The 13,568-nt window shown below is 38.0% G+C and overlaps 2 protein-coding genes across 6 annotated transcripts; one reads left to right on the top strand and one right to left on the bottom strand.

Moving 5' to 3' along the window:
* LOC109723819 (nucleolin-like) lies at nucleotides 78–1,435 on the bottom strand. The gene has a single exon (XM_020252304.1). It carries the CDS (start codon nucleotides 1,433–1,435, stop codon nucleotides 338–340), a length of 1,098 nt encoding a protein of 365 aa, XP_020107893.1. The 3' UTR covers nucleotides 78–337.
* LOC109724304 (RNA pseudouridine synthase 5) lies at nucleotides 6,583–12,321 on the top strand. Of its 5 annotated transcripts, none has more exons than XM_020253082.1 (15): nucleotides 6,583–6,791; nucleotides 6,953–7,010; nucleotides 7,091–7,118; nucleotides 7,194–7,240; nucleotides 7,365–7,455; nucleotides 7,785–7,953; nucleotides 8,498–8,585; nucleotides 8,714–8,795; nucleotides 9,191–9,266; nucleotides 9,824–9,891; nucleotides 10,575–10,644; nucleotides 10,814–10,892; nucleotides 11,174–11,267; nucleotides 11,516–11,633; nucleotides 11,971–12,321. In XM_020253082.1, exons 1-14 carry the CDS (start codon nucleotides 6,656–6,658, stop codon nucleotides 11,588–11,590), a joined length of 1,161 nt encoding a protein of 386 aa, XP_020108671.1. In that variant the 5' UTR covers nucleotides 6,583–6,655; the 3' UTR covers nucleotides 11,591–11,633; nucleotides 11,971–12,321. The 5 variants fall into 5 exon arrangements, 4 of the variants coding, with proteins under 4 accessions (XP_020108671.1, XP_020108672.1, XP_020108673.1 ...); XM_020253083.1 differs by having other exon boundaries at nucleotides 11,839–11,979; XR_002219885.1 differs by lacking the exon at nucleotides 11,174–11,267.

The following is a 13,568-nucleotide window of genomic DNA, read 5'->3' as shown; positions in this document are numbered from 1 at the left end:
ATCCCCCTCTCTTTCACTACTTGCAGGGAGTGTAATTAAAAGCAGCAGCAGATCTCGAGAAGACGATAGCATCCAACTTAACTTAGATCACTGTTTGGTTTAATAACAAATTGGCGATTAATTAACACTCCACAAAACACTCTATGTATGCTTTTTATACATCCGAGGACCGAGCCATACAACAGCAGTTCAGTTAAACAAATTAACCAACAAACGAAGACATCAACTCCCCCTACTACTAATTACTAAAAACTATAATAAAGAAAAACACAGAGAGAGAGAGAGAGAGAGAGAGAGAGAGAGAGAGAGAGGCGGGAAATTAATTAATTTGTTTGGGTCAGCGCGGTGGTGTCCGCTCCTCCCGAGGCGGCGGCGCCGCCACCCTCCTACGTCTCCAGAAGCAGCTCGCCGCCTCCGCCGCCACCATCTTCGCCGCCCTCCTCGCCGGCTCCGACTTGCACCTCGTCAGCACCAATGGCCGCGACGAAGAACACCTCATCTCCTCCTCCTCTTCCTCCTCCTCATCATCATCATCTTCGTCCTCTTTCTCCTCATCACCATGGATGCCTCGCTCCTCTCTTCTCTCATCAAGCTTCGCCGCTTCCTCTTGCCCCTCCTCTACCTCCTCCTCCTCCTCCTCCTCCGCCGCCGCAGCCGCCGCGGGGGAGGGCGATCGCTTCGCCGGATCGGGGGAGATCGCGAACCGCGCCGTCGCCAGGGCCGACGAGCGGTTGTGCGGCGCGGATCGGCACCGCATCAGCAGAAGCGCGTTCCTCGGCGGGGTCGCGGCTTTCGCGGGCGACACGAACCGCGCGCTCTCCTCCTCCTCCTCGCGCTCCGATTCCTCTTCTTCTTCTCCTCCTGCTCCTTCTTCGTCGTCGTAGTTTCCATCGTTAGTTTCTCCGCGATTGGATTTGATCTCGGCCGGGGCGATCTCCGACCTCGCCGTGATGAAACCCGCCCCCGCCCCTGGTCCCTTCTCCAACCCCTTGCTCCCCGAACAGCTCTTTTCCTCTTCGGATCCGAAGCTCAACCCTAGCCGCCGCCACAGCGCGCCCCTCCGCTGCGGCGCGCGCCAGCTCTTCGGCTTCCCCGCGCACAACTCTCCGCCGCCGCCGCAGAGGAGAGCGCTCTGCAGGCAACGGCACCGCGCGATCGCCATGATCGTCGATGCCTTCGCCTTCGCCTTCGCCTTCGCCTTGGAGTTGCTAGGGTTCGCCCTCTTCTCGCCCTTTTTCCCCTTCCGAATCCGCACTTGCCCGATGCACGTGACCTTCGGGGACGAGGGCTCCCCGCCCTCTGCCTCCGCCTCCGCCGCCGCCGCCGCAGCCGCCGCCGAGGCGCGGCCAACGCTCCGGCTCCGAGCGACGANGGCTCGCCCTGGGCTCGACGCCACCGCCGCCGCCTTCGGCGTCGCCCCCGCCGCGGGCCTCATCGCATCCGCCGCGGCCGCGCCCTCGCCACCTCGGATTCGGATCGAGAAAAGGGAATAGAGTTAAGCGTAGTGATACTATTTTGTAAAACCAACCGACAAGGGGGAGGAGGGCAGCGTTACGTGAATGGTCGCTCCAAATATCTTTTCCCGCACCCGGTCCACCGCGTCATCCGTACGCCGCACCCCTCCACTTCCCTCTATCCAGGCTTGTGATGGCGATTTACAAACAGCTAGGGCTTCGTTTGGATTGGAACAACAACAGCATCAGCAACAACCCTAAAAGTAAGTGTCAAAAAGTACTAGAGTGAAGTTACATTATGTGAAGATGCTCCCACCACCCTTCACCTTCTCTAACAATTATTTGAATATACCGACCGTTTCTAACGCAAGTGGCAAAAGAATTTTATGATTGGTATTCGAGATCTAAGTTCGAATTCTAATTGATTTATATTTTCAGCTAAGCTTATTTTTAAATGAAATAAACGAAATAGATAGTGTGCTATCTATCTCTCTCAAAAAAAAAAAAAAATTATCAAAATAAATAACTGGAGAGAAATTTTACTGCACAACTTGTGCAGAAGAAATGAAGGGAGATGGGACTATAGTGTACGAATGACGTGGTGAACCGGGTTCGGATAAAAAACATATGAAGTGGTTTGCCGTAGCGTTTTTCCTGCGACCCACGCTCTCTCTCTGTCTCGCTGATCTGTAACTGTACAGCCAACAGTAGATAAGACATGATCGTCTTCCGTGTAACGACCTTGTGTGTCGCGCTCGTTGGCGTGGGCCCCATGTGTCAGTCACTGCAGCCCATCGATAACTCTCCGTTACTTAACACTCGACTCGCCGTTTGTCCTCGTCTCGCTTCGAAGAGAGTAAAATAATGGAGGAGAGAAGGGAACTGCTAAACTGCACGAGTGGGTGAACCATCCACGCCACGGGAGTTTTTTTTTTTTTAACTTCTAGACGTTGGGATGATCATACAGCAGTTTCCGTGCTTTATCAACAAAGTTGTTGTTCAAACTTTATTTTATTTATAACTGTTGATCGTTTCATTTATTTAAGAGCAACAGTATTTGTATATCTAAAGTCTAACTTTTTATGACTATAATTACTTTGATTATCTTTTTTTTACAACTAGAAATTTATTTAAATTTTTTAAAATTCTAACGATAAATTGTACTTTAGTCTCTCTACTTTTCTTTGATGTTGTGATCGTGTTTAGTAAGATATTAAATACCCTCAAAAAACTATTCATGCTGATTATAATATAATCCTTTTTTATTGTGGTCTTGTAGAGCATTAATTGATTAATTAATGCCACAACGTTTTTGCATGAGGTTGCCTCACAACAAATAGCCCTCTTCGCATGTGATGTGGGAGGTCCAACGTGCTTTTTTTTTTTTTTTTTTTTTTTTTTTTTTTTTTTTTTTTTTTTTTTTTTTTTTTTTTTGGCTTCGTGTGATGGATATTTCTTCAAAGCTAGCTAGCTAGGGTCAAACAAATTCTGATTGTACATATGATTCCAGTTTATGATGCAACGTACTTATTTCCTCCGTCCGAATTAGAACTTAATAAATGACTGGGGTGTTTGGTAACCCATATCTCCAACGCACTAAGGCTAGATGCATGTTTGATGTTTGGGATTTCACGTTGTGGCCTAAGCTAACACCACGATCCAGGTCAAGATCAGCGGTTGTACATGAAAAACTTGCGACCTCTCTCACATTTTGTACTGATCGTAAAATCATGTTCAGACGTCTAAATTTTTTTTAAAATATCTCATTATTCAAGTGTAACTTTCAAGCATCCAACCGACCGTCTTTAGCATAAGTGACAAAGAGCTTGACGATTGGTTTCAAATTCGAATCTCAGTTGATTCATATTTTCGACTAAGCTTATTTCTTGAAGAAATATACGAAGCGTGTAATATGTTATCTTTCTCTAAAAGAAAAAAGAAAAAACTTTAAATACCCCCTTGTGGTTTCACTCTTTCTTACTTAAGTATCGTATGGTTTAAAGTGTATCATATTAGTACTATGTGGTTTCGTACTTTCTCACTTCAGTATCATGTGATTTAATATTTCATTAAGAAAAAAATAAAACCACATGGCATTAACTTGATACAAAAATAAAATCACAAGATACTAACTTGATACAAAAATAAAACCACAGAATACTAACTTGATATATTTTTTAAACCACAGGATACTAAAGTGAGAAAGTACGAAATCATAGAGTACTAACTTGATATACTTTAAATCACAGGATAATAATTTGATACACTTTAAACCACATGATACTAAAATAAAAAAATGCGAAACTACGGAGGGTTTTTAAAGTTTTCCCAAGAAAAAACTTTCAAGCATCCAAACAAATATGAGATCATCTAGAACAGTTGGTCGGTATCAGCAATACTGAACATGAACAAAAGTAGATTCATGCGAAATATCATATACCTCGGTTGTAGTGATTGCTACAGCCGGGGTTTCAGGAAATGGGCGCCCTGAGCTTCATATAGTCATTTGAGGGTCATGAGATCTGATCGTCATGAACCTCAAATTCAGGAGGATGAATGTGGCCCTGGTACTAATTAAAAAGTATTAAACTTTTAGGGTGTCCTTGGTTCGCATTATGAAAGATTACTAGAAATAAAAGATATTCGAGAATCTTATTCCTATTCATCCTATTACTAAGAATGTGGAATTCCTGTATTTGATTCGCATGATAATATTAATTAGCCATGTTATTTAATATTACAAAAAATATACAATTAATTAATTTATTTATTTAATTAATTTTAGATAATGTTAACAAAAGTTTCAACATCTTTTTAGAAAAAAAGGAGAGAGAGTATAAATTAGAGAGAGAGAGAGAGCATAATTAAAAAAATAGAAAGAAAAATATAGTCGAAACTAGAGGGAGTGAGAGAGTTAAAATTTTAGAAAGAGAGAGAGAGAGAAAGCTTAGTTTAGAAAGAGAAAAAAAAGTTGAATTTTAGAAAGAAAAATAAGTTTAGAGAGAGAAATAAGGTTAGAGTGTAAAGAAAAATAATATCAATTAGCCGGCGGGTAAGAAGAAAGAAAGAGATTAGACCTATTATGATTATCCCAATCTATTAATATGAGGATACCCACCCTCCATCAAGAGAATGAGATTAGTACTTTGGGGTGAATCTTATTCCCAAGTAAATCTAATATTACCAACTAGATCACTTAGTGCGTTTAGCTAAACACCGTCATAATTTTTTATTTCCATTGGATTACTAGGAATCTTTAAAAGATAGCGCGAACCAAACGCACCCTTAGAGCCAATCCTTTGCCAACATGCAAGTGATTCTCTTTGTTTCTCCTAAGAGGAAAAAAAAGGGGGGCAAATATGGTTACTCTGAGTTCCATAAATAAGAGTTCCAATGTTGTACTTAATCCTATAATTAAGCACATAGTACATTTCATAACGAGGGACCTAATCAACAGATGAATAATGCTATAATTTTATTAAATAATTTTACAAATTGATGAGTTTGAATTTATTATTTATTTTATAGTGTTCCCAAATATTCATAGAGAAAAATATTGACAAAACCTACCTAAGTTAGAGATGTAGATGTAGAACTTGTTTGCTTGCCATGAGAGCATTGCTTCAACTACCTTGGAATTTGCATAAAGATCCTCCTGTTAGGGGTCAAAGAACAATCACCAAATCCACCTCTTTCAACGCAGTGAACTTTAACTTTCCACCCAAAAAGGCAAAAAAGACTGTGTACTTTTAACTCCAATGTCATGTTGTTATCAGTTACCCAAACAGTAATGCATAACTTTAATAGCTGCATGTAATGTTATGTAGCTTTAACCTGGAGCAAGTTCTTTTGCTTTGAGCTACCATAAATAGCGTTTTTCCACACTTCGCGAGTCAATGAGGTTCAGAGATTCCATAGTTTGACCATGATAATGTTCATAATCCTCAATAAAACCCTAAATTAAACTTTTTTTTTTCTCAACGTGATCTGTATATGAGTCAGAGAAAAAACATCTCATTAAAGGTCATTAATGGTCATAAGCGCAGAAACAACTTTCTCATTTAAGTTGTGGCCTAGTGTTCCCGTTGAGACATAATTTACTATTGATCTGATATGATAGTTTGCATATACTGAATTTAACTAAACCGATCATGTGACACTAGAAGAACATATTACATTGAATTTATGTATATATGTGTATATTTTTTTGTTTACTGGTGGAGCGACCGTCCTGAACAACCAATCGCTTAAAACGGGACCACTAGTAAATGCTGCAAGTTCATGTGGGCAGTGCAGTGCTGCAAGTAGACAAGTGCCATTAATACCAGGATGTCCTCACTGAATTTAAAAATCGTAACTAACTAATCAAAACACAGTAAAATATATATATATATTTTAAGAGATAGATAGCACGCTACTCGCTTCGTTTATTTAATTTAGAAATAAACTTAGCTTGAAATGTGAATCAACTAGGATTCGAAGTTGGCTAAATAAGCTTAGTTTTTTTCCAAGCTATTAACACATTAGGTAGTGGTAAACCTCTTCGGCTTCCATCATTGAGCATTTATACTTCTCTTCCTGGTTTTTTATTTTTTTATTTTTTTTTAAGATTGAGAAAAAATGTCTTACTTATAGAAACGAAAAAAAAGTATAATGAAAAAATATTATATTTATTTTTTGTATATAATATTGAGTTTTGAATATCATAATGGAGTCCGTTTACTATACTCTTATCAGTATATATAGACCTCTTTTTACTAATAAGTTTTCAATCGTTAAATCTATCTCTTTGAATATTTTCACCTGTTAAATCATACTATTTAACTAACCATCCACTTAACTTCATGATATTACTATCATCGTAACCGCACGTCAATTCATCCAACAGCCGGAAATTTATGAGTATAAAGGGATCTTATGCTTATAATAGTATATTAGCTCTAGCCATCATAATGAGTCAATTATAATATATTTTATATATTTTTATCAAAAAATAAAAAATATAATTTTTTATACTTTTATTTTGCTTATTAGTGTTAGATGGGCCTTAGTACGAAACGGGCCGTAAAAATAAATTTTTTTTATAAAAGAAACTGGCTTGCGTACCTGGTTCAACCGATGAGGTTCGGGCAATTAATTTTTCCCATTTGGACTCGAGTCCAAAGCCCAAACTCATTCGCGCTCTCCTCTTCAACGCTTCCATGGCCTCCGCCGCCGCCGCCACTTCCCACCAAGCGCCGCCGACGCGGCCGCCGCCGCCATACTTGTTCGGCCGACCATGGCCGGAGCTCAACGAGGGCTTGTCGTACACGGACGTGATTCGATGCGCTCACGCATGTTCGATTCACCTCCTCTTCCTCCCCTTTCTCTCTATCTCGCTCTAATCCTATTTTACAATTTATTTTCCAACCCTTTTTTGCGTATTTTCTCGTAATTTGATCTCTATTGATATGCCCTAACCCCTCTCTCTCGCGTTCTTTCTCCGAAAATTGGGGCAGGTCCCTCGTTGATCGACTTTTACTCGTCCAATTACATGAGCTCCGCCCCACGCGAAGGGTGAGTCTCCTCTCCAATCCCAAATTCCACAATACCTATTTCAATTCCTTCATTTATCTCTAAATTTCTGATTTTTACAGTTGGATTCAGAGGATTCGGAATGGGCAGGTATGATTGAGATCGTTTTCTTTGTAAATCACTCTACATTGTGTGATATGATTACGTTTTTTTTCTGGTTTGTAGATTACAATTGATGGTGTAGTGGTTAGAGATCCCAGCAGTGTACTAAGGTTCCAAAACAAGTCCATATTTATTACTTTTCGTTACTTCAATTTTTGTTTGAGTTGTTATCTGAATCCCCATTTTTGGTTTATTTGTTTCTCATACCAAATTACACCTTGTAACTTCATCTAGAGATGGTTCGCGAGTGGTGTATCACCGTATACCGTGGAAGGAGCCACAAGCGCCGCATTTGCTTCCAGTCCTCTACGAAGATGATGATATGGTAGGGAGTGTGTGTTCAATAATTTCTAGCCATTCAAATATTTTTCAGTAGTTCCTAAATTTAATTTTTTACGGATTAATCTGTAATCATCCTGTTATTAATTAAACTTTAAGCAATTTGGTACACGGAATTTGTTAGAATATTTGTGATTGTTAGCATGTTTACACGGAAATGAACTTCAGCTTACTTGACATAATGAAGAAGTTGTAATTTTGGTGTTTTAAACTTTCAGGCCACTCGAAGCCACTCGCTGTTTTCCAATTACTCTATTAGTCGTGCCGTTTTTCAGTCTTAAGAAAACAGACTAAAAGCAGTTATTGTTATCTCAGATTGCTATTAATAAACCTTCTGGTTTGCAAGTTCTACCTGGAGGGCTTTTCCAGCAGCGTACTGTGTTAATGCAACTTCAGTGGAAAGATTGGAATAATACAACATCATGTTGTTCGAAAAGAAAAGCACATCCAGTACCCGTTCATCGTTTGGGAAGAGGCACATCAGGTCTGTTTTTATTTACATGTGTCAAATGCAATTTTATTTCTTAAAGGTAATAATATTGTTTAAGATACTAGTTTTTGGATTCCATTTTAAGTTTCTTTTGCTATGCTAGTGCTGAAAACAGACTAGTTGTGTTTGCATATTCATTTTGTTGAATCTTCCATACTTCACTTTTGTGTTCTAACATGGGCACCAAATGCGCCGGTATCGGCTATTTGGATTTTACTCTGCTCATTTTTGTTTCTTACAAGATTTTTCTCAAATCACATCGTCCAGTTGCTTTTCCTATGCCGGTGTTCATCATGCTCTCCGTTTTAACATTTTCATATGGAATTTGGCCACTCCTTTCTATATTATTTATGTTAGATGTTATGTGTTTGAACCATACCAATTGATTTGCATGCAACTTATCCTCTATGATTCCGACATGTAACTTGTCAGGGTTTATGAAATGTATGATATCATGTCCTTGACACATTTTTACTATGCTTTTCTTGGAGTTTTGAACCAAAGCATTGTATTTTACCATCAGTAGATGCTGTGGCAGGTATATTACTCTGTGCTAAGACCAAGATTGCTAAAGTTCGGCTCGCATCTTACTTTGCCGAGGGCACAGCAAATGGTACAGTTGAGAGGTGAAAATATGTCATTTTTCTGGCTCTTATTTCTGCATGTTTTAAATTTTTCTCCTTCCAAGTGCTGGATTTAAACTGTTTTCTACTCCAAATGATTGTGTCCTTCAACATTCCAATTGACCTTGTAGAGATGAACCAGAGTTTCATAAAGCACGCCGAATTTCAAAATTCTATCGAGCGTTGGTTACAGGAGTGCTTGAAAAGGATGAGGTAGCATTTGCTCATATAGCATTAAATCTATCTTGACCAGTATCAGTAGGCGTTGCAATGCAGTCTAGACCGACCTTATGTCCATTTTAAAAAACTAATGCTTATTATGCTACTCCTTTTGACTTTTTTCTTGGCATGTCCACTTTAAGAAAGATTGAATTGGTCTTTTCTGAGGTCTTAGGATATCTCAACAAATTGTGGTCCTTCAGTTGCTGGCTCAAATCTGGCTCTATTTCATTTGGCCAGACATTGCCATTTTACTTGTCAAGTGGAGATGCAATATTTACAAATTATAGGCTGAGATAGTCTTATTTGTCTTATCTTTTCTCAATTTTGCAAGTTTCTTCGTGTCCGTGTTTCTCGGTTTTACTCTTATTGTTCTTTGCAAATTGCAGGTTGAAATCAACCAGCCTATTGGGTTAGTTCATTACCCAGGAGTAGCTCATGGGCTATATGTTGCATCTTCATCAGGTTGCTCATGCTCTTTATGCTGAATGGAATATTCATTTCTCTTTCCATTTTATTATGTTTTGTTGGAACTTGCCATTTCCCTTGACGTCAATATCTTAATTCTTTGATTCTGGTTAACTCAGTCTTCATCCATGCTAAGGGGGTGTTTGGCTCGGCGTAAAACAAACCGAAAAATTAATCTCGGTATGAAAAATGCTTTTCCGCTTGTTTGGTTCGACTTAAAGATTTGGAAAAAAAAAAATTGAAACAGTGGAAAACAAAAACTCAAGTTGCGTAAAACTTTTCTCATTTATTTTTTTCCACCGAACCAAACAAATGTGGATTTTTTTTTTCAACCTAACAAATGTTGATGAAAAATTACTTTTTTTTTTTTTTTCTACAAACCAAACACCACAAAACGTAAAACTTTTTCTCCACCGAAAATTATTTTTCACGGAAAATTATTTTTCACAATTTTACATTGATTGAGATGGACCTTAAGTGGTGTCATCATAAGAAACGCCATGTGCACAAGCCTATCAATCATCTCATTTCTTTTGCTGTAAAACTCAAATCAGGAAAGCCAGCAATGAGTAAGGTTTGTGTTCTTGAGAGAGATCTGGAAAAAAGCCAAACATTAGTGCAGGTACTTCCTGACTTGATGTTTAGATGTATATACTGTTTGTGTCCTACTTCTGTGACATTATTTTTTTTACTATTTAAAATGCTTTTGTTATTTGTTTGAAATGTTTAGTGTTTTGCCTCACCTTCTTGTCCTGTTGCACGTCTCACATGCAATTCAATTCCTTCCATAAATAGTAACTCCACTTGATTATACAGATATGTTTTTATGACATTATCATCATTTAGGCAATTGTCTCACAACTGTTCGTATATAACTGCAGATTCTACTGTTCATTTCTACTAATATTTCTAACTAGTATTGTGCTGCGAAGTTGTTTCTCCTGGAGGTCTAATAATATTGGACACTTCTCAGTTCCATTGATGTTTTATATTTTTCATGTTGATTATGATCTGCTAGGTGACAGTGTTGAGTGTAAAAGACTAACCAAAATTTTGCTCTTTATGTTGGTTTCTTTAATTGGTATTTTATGTAGGACCAATATAGGATCATAAATTGTTTATGAAACATCATTCATTTATACTTTAGTTCCGATAAACCAGTTGATTCTTCACCTGTGCCGCTGAATCATATAAGGTCATTTGATGGCATGAGTTCTTTTCTATGAATTTCTTTTAACTTGCAAGATCTCTACTTATCTTGGTCACTTCCTATTTTTACAATCTCTCTTCTTATCAATGCTGTAGGTTGAAATCTACTCAGGTCGACCTCACCAAATTAGGATTCACCTAGCATCCATTGGGCACCCTCTTTTAGGTGAATCGGATTTTTAGCTTTTATCTTTTACAACTAGTAGACTTTTAACTTCATGTATTCAATTGTAGAGGCGGTAAATATGGATTAAAAGATGTTAATGATGATTGACATTTTACATATTTTTATGACCAAACATTGATAGAAAATTATTGCCGAATGTGATAATCAGGGGATTCTCTCTATGAAACTGGTGGGCAGCCTAAGTTTTGTGAGTCAGAACATACCAATGGATGTTTTGCAGAAGATGGGTAAGATATCATATGTCATTTATAAGCTTCTTATTAAAATTAATGTGAGAATGGAGCCAGGAAAACCAGCTCACCTACTTGCTTCACCGCCTTTCTATCAGAGTTCATCCCTCTTTCTGCTTTCTCCGACTTTTTTGCAACACTCACTTCTATATTGATGATCAGGCAAAATGACAACACTGTTCTACCACTAATAGATAATTTTTCATTTATTTTGCAATTGAATCTTGTTTATCCTGTTTCATTCATAGTTCCTTTTCTTTTGCTATCTTACTGTTTAGAGGTTACCAGAAGCCACTACAACCTGTTCCTGGGGACTGTGGCTATCACCTGCATGCGCATTGGCTTGTTCTCTGTCATCCAACGACAAATGATGTATAGATCCTGCTTGTCCTTAATTCCTCATGCATATTGCATACATTTATTACCACAGTTTCATACGCTTATTATGATCTATACCATAAACTTATTGCAGCTGCAATTGGCTGTTTTTTTTACCCGGTATATTTCGTATTTCGTATACCTCCTCTTAATGGTTATACTATGTATTACATTTCTTATGTGCATTTGCTCTTTATTTCTTTCTCAGTGGTTGATCTAGCAACTCTTGCATATTACTGTAGATACTAAAGATCGCTGCACCATTGCCGGTAATCTTGCAAACTCGAGAAGAGCTACAGCAAAGAAGATGCGAGTAGAGGAATTAGATTTGCAGCTGATTCCCTTCCCTCTTATAAAATGGTAAGTACTTGTTCATATCCGTTAACTTAATGTTTTTTTTTTAAAAAAAGATATCAACAATGCGTAATTTGCTATGTCCAGTTTCAAATTTTCCAATATGGTAGCTAAATTTATAGAGTGACATCACAACCGATAACTTAGTAGATGATTGTTCGAGATACTTGTTGCAATGATGAAGCTTAAATTTGATATTATTATTGCTTAGGTTGTAGATATGTAAACTGTTTCTTCAAGCTCTTGCTTGGTTACTTCTTGCTCGAAGCGTCGTCATCGCTAGACAAAAACTATATAATTTCCCAACGGATGCTCACGATTTTTCTCTCGCGATATTATGCAGTTGCCAGAAAAAGGTGAAAGCTTATTTGCTGCTTGTTTCTGTCATTTCCCATTTGCGATTCAAGAACATTGTGTAGTTCCTTCCATGCTCTGTGCTGAATTTTAAAGGTCTGCTGTCTCTGTTAGAGGGGAACTTTTTCATTTTGCAAACCCACGGAGAAGAGATAAGTTTAAATATATGAAATGATAAGTTTAAATATAGGCTTGATTATAAAAACCACCCCTGCACTTCATTCCGTGTACTAAATACTTTCCTATATAAAAAATTTAACCAATGTCAATTCTGTATTTAAGTTCCATCTCAAATTGGTGTGAATTTATGTATTTTTAATATCAAATGATATTTGCCGTATCATCACTGTTAATATTTTTGTCAAAAATTAATGGAATATCTGAATTATTGGACCTTGGCACTAAAGTGCATGGTTGATATTGTTTAATTTATTTACTTAGAGGAGTATTTAAGACAAAGTGTAAAGTGTAGGATTGTTTTTTTATATGTAATTAAGCCTTAAATATATTGAGACTCGCGCGACTTGCGACTCAACTTCTGTTTCTTTTGATTTTAGGCTTTTATTCTGAAAAAGAAAAACAAAATTGGGTCATCGTTTTTAATGATGGTCCATGCTAACAGAACTCTTTATTATCATAAAAATTTTCAATTAGTTGATACGAACAAGAAGACACATAAAAAATGATGGGCCTACATGCATTGTTGCAGAGAGAATTAAGCCTACTCTTTTTTTTCCTTTTTCTTATTTTCTTTTTCTTGGGGGAAATTCTAAGCCCACTTGGGGAAAAGAGGTTAGAAAAAGAAGAGGAGACATGGGAACGTATTTTGCCTTGGAAAGGCATTTCTAAGGCTGTATAGTTGAGTGGAGTGCGAAAAAGAGCGAGGCAATGCGTACCATCTACTACACGCCAACCGTTGCAATGTACCCCAACAGATCCTTAATTCTTGTCCTTTTCAGCTACATATCCTACCCATTTTGTAACATAGTATAATAATAATATATAATAATAATATATTGTTAAATTGGATCGAGAGTGTACCCTACCTACACATGCCGTATCCGAATTCAGATTCGGAGGATGAGTCACAAAAAAAAAAAAAAAAACCAACAAAGCAAGGAAAAAGAGGATAAATAATAATAATAATACTTATAATAATAATAATAATAAAATGTGTTAGAGGATGGTAATTGGTACGGGTTGAGGAGTACGGGCGAGAGGTTATTGGATAGATGGTATTGGCCGTATTACCTCTCTCTCACCCTCGGGTTGAGTGAGGTTGTGGCTTTCTCTCCTTCACGGGTGAAGCATCGCCACCTCCTCCTGACCTCTGGTGGGGCCCTCCCCCAATTGTACTAATGAACTTGGTTTTCGTTCTCTGTTTGGGGTCGCTTCTACTATTATTGAAGTTCTAATTTGATGTTGCGCATTTGATTGTGGTATTACTTCTGATATTCTACAGTAGTAAGTAATCTTGGGCGGAGCATTTGAGGATGAAATATATCTTGAGCTTTCGCTATGATGGAAAATAGGAATGAAATTCTAAATCTCGAACATATTCTTTATTCTATTATGATATATCCTTCT

Source organism: Ananas comosus, linkage group 18, assembly GCF_001540865.1.
Source record: "Ananas comosus cultivar F153 linkage group 18, ASM154086v1, whole genome shotgun sequence".
Lineage (NCBI taxonomy): Eukaryota > Viridiplantae > Streptophyta > Magnoliopsida > Poales > Bromeliaceae > Ananas > Ananas comosus.
The sequence above is the reverse complement of the archived record's forward strand: the minus strand, read 5'-3'. Positions and strand labels throughout refer to the sequence as shown.